At 36.1% G+C, this 10,253-nt stretch overlaps 1 protein-coding gene across 1 annotated transcript; it reads right to left on the reverse strand.

Annotated features, from left to right (window-relative positions):
* Positions 1-519: 519 nt before the first annotated feature.
* On the reverse strand, positions 520-3,128 carry LOC120077384 (proline-rich receptor-like protein kinase PERK10). The gene is made up of 2 exons (XM_039031269.1): positions 3,090-3,128; positions 520-1,191 (listed from the first exon to the last, which is right to left on the reverse strand). Exons 1-2 carry the CDS (start codon positions 3,126-3,128, stop codon positions 520-522), a joined length of 711 nt encoding a protein of 236 aa, XP_038887197.1.
* Positions 3,129-10,253: the final 7,125 nt, after the last annotated feature.

Genomic DNA, 10,253 nt, shown 5'->3' on the forward strand with positions numbered 1-10,253 from the left:
GTTCAAGTGTATATCAATCATGCAAAATTGTACATTAAAATTTAAATCATCTATAATACATACCAATATGCCATGTGGCAATGTCGTCAACCGATGAGTACATATATTCGGCTGGCTAATAAACATGAATACAAAATTGAGAATCCGTAGTTTGCAAGTCTAGTCAAAGAATGGGAATAGTAAATAACAAGCATACAAATGTAATAGGGGATGTTAACTTACATCCTTCTTGACCCAATTACTATCACGTGTTAGCTCCCGGAACAATTCCTTCATCGTGCAATTCCTCCAAAAGAGGACTTCATTACCCGACCAATGAGGACCCATATCCATGCTGGTCAACCAAAACATGAACTCATTCATCATGTTCTCTAGAATAGTGTGTGTCGGGTCATAGGTGACGATGTCAATCAGATGTTGATCGAGCTAAATATATTTCTGTTTTTTTCTCATCACTCTTGTTGTGTCAACTAGAGGGGTGTACGGTTGTGTCAACTTCCTCTCCTTACTTGTCCATCTCTATTCTCCCTCACCGTCCACGGGCTCGCCCTTCACCTCAGAGTCTGAATTGGCCATAGGTTCGTCCTTCACCCTAGGCTCGCCCTTCACTTTGGGCTCGCCCTTAATCCCAAACTTCTTCAATGCCTGTGGTGGAAACAACTCAGGATGTAGTAGGGTCAATAGAGGAAAGGTTAGTACATCGGGAAGCAACATAGCAAGAAGACTGGTAGATAATTGGGGATGAGGGGGAGTGGAGGATACTGTAACAATGAGGAGGATGGGCTCGGTGCAGGGTAGAGGGATGGGGACATGGGACTCGGTGGAAGGTGAAAGAATGAAGTCATATAACTCAGTGGAAAGTGGAGGAATGGGCTCACTGGTCTCAATGGAAGGTGGAGGAATGAGGTCATGAGACTCGATGGACGGTTGATGAATGGGGTCTTGGAACTTGATGGAAGGTGGGGGAATGAGGTCATGAGACTCGGTGGAAGGTGAAGGAATGAGATCATGGGACTCAATAGAAGGTGGAGGAATGGGGTTACAGGATTCAGTGGTAGGTAGAGGAATAGGGTCACTAGTCTCGATGAAAAGTGGAGGAATGGGGTCACGGGACTCAGTGGCTGATGGAGGAATGGGGTCAAGGGATTTGATGGAAAGTGGAGGAATGAGGTCACTATTGGGGTTGATGCCCTAAATCTCGTAGGATCCTGTAGTTTGTAAACACGTGTATGAACAAACATTTTGTGATTTATAATATGAGATATTTTATTCACTTCTGTCTATAAAATATGAGATATTTTAGCTGCATTAATCACAAACTAATAAATTAAGATCCCTGGTTATCGTTGTAACTTAAGCATGTATGTGGAGACATACAAGTGGATCGTGCTTTAAGTGATAACCTAAATGGTCTGTAGTATATGGATAAAAGAGGAAAACCTTATCCTAGTGACACTACGAGTGTGACCCGCATTGTAGGTGTTACAAATGTTGTAAAGTGCTACAAATGATCTGATCCTGATCATTCGTGTATTAGACATGTGAGCGGGGATACTCTATATAAAGGAGTTTGTATAAGACCAGACCACAAAATTTTTAAGTCTCGTCATATAATGTCATTCATAATTGAGACTTTCATTTCACTAGGATGACAATATGTAATATGATCTTAACCCTGAGTGAGTTGGGAACTCTTGCCTATGAGGGCGGTCCTTTGATTTGCATGGGTGCGAGTGGCCAGATCGCTGACTCAAACCTACCACTTTGGGATTTCGTCTGATTTGGGACCTGGGAACTCAGCTACACAAGATGCAATTCACTCTTTTGTCGAAGCAAGGATAANGGAACTCTTGCCTATGAGGGCGGTCCTTTGATTTGCATGGGTGCGAGTGGCCAGATCGCTGACTCAAACCTACCACTTTGGGATTTTATCTTATTGGGGAGCTGGGAACTCAGCTACACAAGACAATATTCACTCTTTCCTCGAAGTATGGGGTAAGTAGATAAATTGCTCCCTTAAGGGCTGATTTCGGGGCTTGAATAATGTGGCGCCACACCTTCTCTTGGCTTGAGAAGGGTTTAGTCATAATGGGACTATGATATATTGTTCATTAAAGAGATCAGTGGTACTTAAGGAGTTAGATATAACTACAAGGGCAAAACGATAAATTAGCCTAACTGTACTTACGAGCGATTTGTGAAGGGTCATCGTACTATTGATTGGTTATATCCAATGGACACAATCGTACTATAGTGTGAAGGGTGCAGCTGGAGTCTTTAATGGAGTGCTCGGCAGTTAACGGATGGTGGATATCGTGATTAAAGAGTTTAGTCAGTTATTCATGTACCGTTGGAGCTTCAAGCTACAGGTCCATAAGGTCCCCTTAGTAGCTCAATGGATTCAAGTTGAGGATCAGTTTTTGGGTTAGTTTGAAATGTTCAAATTAACAAGAGGGAATTTGATTATATATAATATAATTAAATTAATTCAATTATATATGATATAATTGATTTGATGTATTTGATACATTATTTGATTGGAGGAATTAATATAAATATGGTTAATATTAAATTCCATAAAAGAGAAAAAGAACTATGGTTTATATGTTGCATATGATGCAATATTAAAACTATAGGTTATAAATATAATATGATAAGTTAGTTATTGTATTTATTTATAATGTATTAATTATGAGATAATTAGTTTTTCTTTTTCTCCGATAACCGACCTTGGTGGGTGGTTTTAGACGGTTTATGGCAACTGATGGATAAAAATGAAAATAGTTTTCATTATTCATACCACATGCTACACGAAAGAAGTAATCAGATTACTTTAGAGAGACTAAACGATCGTGCCGAGTATTCTATACGATATCACTCTTTTGCTACACGATCGAGTATCAAGTATATACTATAGATTTCTTCCTTCTATCACATACTCGATCATCTACTTGATCGTTTATTCCTCCATCCCTCTATCCAAATTCATACAGAGCCCACAACTTCTGGATTCTCATACCAAGAATACTAAGATAATCGAGTGGTGGTGTCCAGTTTTGTTCGAGTTTCGAGGATCGAGTTGTACTCACCTCACTGGTGATCAAGGATCTTCCAATTGATCGTTGCATTCGTGCTGTTGGATGCGTTGATGATTGATCGAGGAAATACGTGAAGAAAAGGTTCTTCAAAGGTATTGTCCTCGATCCTTTGTATTTTAATCTTTAAAGCATGCTGTAATTTATTCTTTAATGCATAATCTATTTGTTTGACTATAAATGTTTATGTTCTTTTATAATGGAGTTTGGAACGATCCACTTTCGCTCACCAATTCTCTAGATTTAGAGTTCCTTTAGTCACGGGACTCAGTGGTTGATGGAGGAATAGGGTTAGAGAACTCGATGGAAGGTGGATGAATGAGGTCAATAATCTTGGTGGACTCTACGCTTAAACCCTATATCATTTACGAAATATGTAGGTCAAACACAACATGATATAGATTTACATTAGAACAAGTTTAAGATAATATTACCTACCTGACACAATGACCGCAGTAGGCTGGTAACTGTTTGTACGCTAGCTTGAAAGACATTCAAGTTAGACTTTACATCTTTCATGTCTGAATGTACATCGTCCAATTTATGCTCCATCATAAACACTCTCTGGTCTATGTCACGAAGTGATGTGTGAATGCTCACACCCCTCATGGGTTCAGAATGTGATGTATTCAGTCGAGACAACATTTGCTCCTCAGTTGGGGGCACATGCTCGTCAGTAGGGAGCTTTTGAGACTCGTTATGAGGAGGGTGAATCTCGCGCTCGTCAGTAGAGAGCTCATGAGACTGATGCTCTTGAAGTTCTGGCTAGTGAAATCGATGCTTGTGACTCTCGTATTTACTGGAGTTACTATGTGCATCCTCATCATAGTGTGATCTATGTGTCTCTGAGGAGCTCGTCTCGACATAAATGCGCTCATATACGTGTCGTTCATCTACCCTAGTGTCCTTATACCGCCTCTCCATATCGATCATCATCAATAGTGTTGGTGTGATCCTTTTCTATACAAAACAACAAACAATTTGTTAGTTATATGTGACAGTCACCTTAAATCCAAGTAAATTGTGATGTAATACACTGACCTCGATGGACTCAAACACGTCTCGTTATATTGTTTTGATTAGCAGCGAGTATGTACACTTCCACCTCAGGAATCAAGGTACGACATGTCCATTCAGTCGGGTTGCAACTTTTTCGACAACCGTTTAAATGATCTTGTATGCCCATGTTGGGGTTGATGCCCTAAATCTTGTAGGGTCTTGTAGTTGTAATTATATTGTACAAACATTTTATTTATTTAATAAATATGAGATGTCTTATTTGACATTTAGTAGCATTAAACCCACAAACCAATAAACTAACATCCAAGGTTATCATTTGTAGCTTAAACATGTATGTAGGGACATACAGATAGATCATGTTTAAATGATAACCTAAACGGTTTGTAGTAGATAGATAAGGTTGGATACCTTATCCTGGTTACACTACGAGTATGACCCGCTTTGTAGATGTTACAATTATTGTAAAATACTATAAATGACATGATCCTAATAATTCATGTGGAGACATGTAAGCGGGATCAGACCACGAAATGACTAGTCTCATTGTATAACACCGTTCCTAATAGAGACTTACATTTCACCAAGATGACCATAGGTGACATGACCTGAATCCTGAGTGAGTTGTGAACTCTTGCCTATAAAGACGGTCCTTTGATTTCTGTGGGTGAGAGTGGTAGATCGCCGACTCAACAAGCCTACCATTTTAGGGACTCGTCTGATTGGGGAGCTGGAAACACAACTACACAAGACGGAATTCACTCATTCCCCAACGTTGAAGAAAGTAGATAAATTGCTCCCTTAAGAGTTGATTTTGGGGCTTGAACAATGTGGCGTCACACCCTCTCTTGGCCTGAGAGGGGTTTAGCCATAGTTGGACTATGACTTATTGTTCATTAGAGGGATCAGTGGTACTTAAGAAGTTAGATGTAACTACAAGAGCAAAACCGAGCAATTTGTGAAGGGTTATCACACTATTGACTGGTATATTCAATGGACACATAAATATATCTGTAGTGCGAAAAGTACAGCTGTTGGTCTTTAGTAGAGTGCTCGACAGTTAATGGATGTTGAACAATTAATTTGAATAAGTAATTAAACTCCAGAGTTTAATTAATTATTCAAGTATCATTGGAGCTTCAAGCTACAGGTCCATGAGGTCCCCTCTGTAGCTCAACATGGATTAAATGATAATCAATTTTGGATTATTTTGAATTGTTCATATTAATTGAGGGAATTAATTATATGGGGTAACATTAATTTAATTTTAGTATATATGATATAATTACTATAATGTATTTGATTCATTATATTATAAAGTTTATTTAAGAGGAAATAAATATTTGAATATGATTCAAATATTCATTATGTGAATTGGATTCATATAATTAAATTTAATACAAATGAGATTTATATTGTTATTGAGAGAATTAAATCTATAGGTTATATTGTATGTGATACAATATTAAACCATAGGTTATATGTTATATATATGATATAACATATTGTTATATATATATATATATATATATATATACACATATCAAGTTGTTTATATATATATATATATATAATTAAAATTATTTTTTTTTAATTTTTTAATTTTGTTTAGGGAGGGAAATAACTTCCCCCTATTCTCTCTCAACTCACGTACTAGGGAGGGAAATTAATTCATCTTCTTCTTCGCTTTGACAGAGAGGAGGTGACACAGAAAAGTTCTATGGAAATTTTTTTCCCAATCTCTCTTCCCCTCTCTTATCTCAACTTTTCCTCTCCCAAAATTCCAAGAGCCCACAAACTCCTTGGATTCTCGTCCCAAAGAATATAGAAGAAACCAATTGGTGGTGGCCATCTTGATTATTCGTGAGTTTATGGAGAAGGAATTTGAAGAAAAGGTTCTTCAAAGGTAAAGATTTCATAATTCCTTTGTTCTCAATTTTAATTTTAAAAGGCATGCTGTAAAATTCTTGTTGCATTTTTTTTTTGTTCTGTAAAACTTAGTTTCTGTGAAAACTAAAAGTTGGGACGATCCCATTCCGTTGCGAACCTTCGTCGGATCCTACAAATGGTATCAGAGCGAAGGCTTTTTTATCCCAATTTTTTTTACAGATTTGTGGTGGGTTTTCATTTTGTCATATTCATGTGATAAATCTATTATTGATGAGTGATTGTGATTATTGGATGTTTTCAGTATTGGCACATAGTTTTTAATCCCTTTCAATTTATAATTTAATTTGTAAGGGCCCATGTAATAGGGCATTTTTATTGCGATCGATCTGTAATTTTATATTTTTGAGTTGTTCATGGGTTTTTCGATGATGTTTTGGAGAAATCGAGACCAAATTCGGAGGAGAAACGAAGGAGAAATTAGCTGTAGAGTGGAGACTATACCGCAACATTGCAACATTGTGCCCTAGCGTTGCAATGTTTTGAAGAAGAACAACGTTTTGTTCTTTCTGTAGCGTTGCAACGTTGGGCACAGCGTTGCAATGCTCCGAGGTGAAAAGAACAAATCAATTCTTGTCTGGTTCAGTTCATGGCTCGACTGGTTCACGCCCGGTTTGGTCGATTCGAGCGATTTAGGTCCAATTTGGGTGTTGGGTGGTTCGATTCGAGCGGTTCAAGGCCCGATTCACTTGTCTCAAATTGGTTGACTCTTATTTTGTAATAGTTAGATGTTTTCTAATTAATTGTTTAGGTGTCCAATCCCAGTCCAATAATTATTTTAGTACTCATGAATTTGATGTATAATTTTAATTTATTACATGTATGTTATATTGTATTTCATATAGTATAAAATTCCACCATAGGTTATGCATCTAATTTCATGTATTATTTATATTATAAATATTATAATATATATAGTTGCATTATTTAATTTTTATGGCATGCTCATGCATCATATAATATGAGTGTTATAGTATATGTTTGCATGCATTAATAGCATTATCATGCATCATTTATATTATAAGTGTTATAATATATAGTTTTGTGTATGTATGGATGGATATTATTAATTATTTTATTACCTTCTTATATAAGTGTTATATATAGTTATTAATGAAATGGAATTGCATGAAGCATGACAATACCTTAGGTAATTTATAATTCTTATAATTTACTAAGTATGTCAATTAATGTAATTGTATGACTTTAATTTATTTCATTTATTTTATAAAAGTTATAATTGAATGAAATTAGCAATTAAAATTAATAATTCAAAATTGCATGCAATCCTTAGGTTAAAGTCATTTTTTAAAATAATTTTAAATATGATTAACATAGACTTAAGATCAATTTTCTAATAAGAATAGAAATTAAGTGTAATTTTTTAATCAGTTGAATAGGATTAAATTTATTCTTAATTAAAAGATTAAATTTGTAATAAATATATATATAAGGGACCTTTTGTTTAAGATTAGTTCTGTCTAGGCTGGGATATTTAAATTGACGGAAACGTAACACTCCTACTTGGGAACTTACCTGGAAAGGTGAATTAGATAGATTTGTTACAAGCATGTAATGGTTGATTAAAATTTATTAAAGTATTTAATAAACATTAATCAAAATTATTTAACTATCCAAAGTAAATGTTACTTTGGGGCAAATTAAATAAACACTTAGTTAAAAATTAGTACTCGGATTTTCCTAAGTTAAATAACCCTAGGTATAACACTCAATGAGAGGAAAACGGGGTATATGATACTTCATTTTACCTTTTCACGATTCTCACTAAAAGTTCACACTGTGAGATCTATACTTGGCCTCAAGGCACCTTTGCTTGTGTCCCCCTACGGATGGTGTTTGTATAAGTCAATATCAAGGTGAATGGAGAGAGTGTTTATAGTAAGTGGGAGCGGGACGTGTGTCAACATATCCCACAGTCTCTCTCATTAGTTGGTAGTAAAGTTTCATGCTCGGCCTCGAGGCACCTTTGCTTGTGTCCCCCTACGGATGGCATTTGCATGATTCTTTACCTTAAACTCCATAAATGGATAGGATTACTTTAGTTTTTATCCCAATTGGTTTTTTCCTATGGTTAACTCATTGGGACGGAACTCTAGAATCTAAAATGAGATGTTACACTTATAAAAATGTTAAGCGAGTTTAAAAAATTTTGGATCGAACAATGGTGACTAATAGTTATAGTAACAAAGAGCGTTTTGTCTATTGGTTGAAATAGTCTCATTTAAGGGGCACCTGATCAATGAGCTTCAGACTTTTCAGTCATTGATGAAAAGTAAGGAACTAAAGGGAGAGGAAAATGTTGCCTCATCCTCAAAGAAATTATACAGAGAATCCTCCTCTGGAACTAAGTCCGTGTCTTTCTTCTTCTAGCACCAAAAAATGGAAGAAGAAGAAGAAAGGTGGAAAAGGGAAAGCTAACCCACTAGCTGCTGCCCAAAAAGGCAAAAAGACCAAGGCTGCAAAGGGAATTTGTTTCCATTGCAACCACGAGGGACATTGGAAGATGAACTACCCCAAATACTTGGCAGAAAAGAAGAAGCCCAAGCAAGGTAAATATGTTTTACTTGTATTGGAGACCTGTTTAGTGAAAAATGATGATTCAGCCTGGATAATTGATTCAGGCGCCACTAACTATGTTTGTTCTTCATTTCAGGAAATTAGTTCCTTGCGGAAACTGGAAGTTGGGGAGATGATGATATTTGTTAGAACTGGGCACATTATCTCAGCTATAGCAATGGAAGAACTTAGGCTCTGCTTACATAAATCTATATTTTACTAGATAATGTATATGTGGTTTCAGGTTTGAAAAGGAACCTGGTTTTTGTAAAATGTCTTCTTGAAAACATTACTCTCTTAATTTTCAAGTAAAATGTTTATTTACAAGAATGGAGTATTAATTTGTTGTGCTAATCTTGAAGATAATTTGTATATGCTAATACTGTTAGCAACTAAAGCCCTCCTAACACTAAAATATTTAAAACTGCGGTAACTCAAAATAAAAGACTTAAAATTTCTACTAAAGAAAATGCCCTTCTTTGGCACCTCAGATTAAAACACATCAATCTCAACACGATTGAGAGATTGGTCAAGAATGAATTCTAAGCGAGTTAGAAGAAAATTCTTTACCAGTGTGTGAGTCATGCCTTGAAGGCAAAATGACTAAAAGATCTTTTGCTGGAAAAGATCATAAGGCCAAATAACCTTTAGAGCTTGTACATTCAGACTTTTGTGGTCCGATGAATGTTAAAGCAAGAGGAGGATTTGAATATTTCATCACTTTTATTGATGATTATTCAAGGTATGAGTATGTTGATTTAATGCAACAACAGTCTAAAGCTTTTGAAAAGTTCAAAGAGTTTAAGACTGAAGTTGAAAATACCTTAAATAAAACGATTAAAACATTTTGATCTGATCGAGGTGAAGAGTTTTTGGATCTTAAATTCTAGAACTATTTGATAGAATATGGAATTGTATCCCAACTCTCAGCACTTGATACACCTCAGCAGAATGGTGTATCAGAAAAAAGAAATCAAACACTATTGGACATGGTTCGGTCTATGATGAGTTATGCTTCCTTGTCGGACTCGTTTTGGGGTTATGTAGTACAGACTACAACATATATTTTGAACTGTGTTCTACCCAAGAGTGTTACCATAACACCTTTGAAATTATGGAATGGTCGTAAAGGTAGTTTACGCCATGTCAGGATCTTGGGTTTCCCAACACATGTGCTTGAGGCAAATCCTAAGAAACTGAAACCTCGTTCAAATTTATGCCTATTTGTAGGCTACCATAAAGGAACGGAAGATGGTTACTTTTACGATCCTAAAGAAATAAAGTGTTTGTATCGACAAATGCTATTTTTCTAGAGGAAGACCACATTAGGGAGCATAATCCCTGTAGTATGATTGTGTTGAATGAATTTTTCGAGGAAACTGTTGAATCTTTAACAAGAGTTGTTGAAGAACCCAACACCTCAACAAGAGTTGTTGAAGTTGGTTCATCTAGTAGGTTATGTCAACCTCAAGTATTGAGGGAACCTCAACATAGTGGGAGGGTTGTGAACCCACCTGTCCGTTACATGGTTTTAACAGAAATCCTAGCTATGGTAGCTGACAGAGATGTTGAGGATCCATTGTCTTACAAGACGGCAATGAAGGATGTTCAAAAAGA

The sequence above is a fragment of the Benincasa hispida genome, chromosome 5 (assembly GCF_009727055.1).
Source record: "Benincasa hispida cultivar B227 chromosome 5, ASM972705v1, whole genome shotgun sequence".
NCBI classification, from domain to species: Eukaryota; Viridiplantae; Streptophyta; class Magnoliopsida; order Cucurbitales; family Cucurbitaceae; genus Benincasa; species Benincasa hispida.

Coding starts and splice junctions, on each gene's coding strand:
- LOC120077384 (XM_039031269.1), bottom strand. CDS start 3,128: ATGCAACGATCAATTGGAAGATCCTTGATCACCAGTGAG. Junction 1,192..3,089: donor GATCCTTGATCACCAGTGAG/GTGAGTACAACT, acceptor TACGAGATTTAG/GGCATCAACCCCAATAGTGA.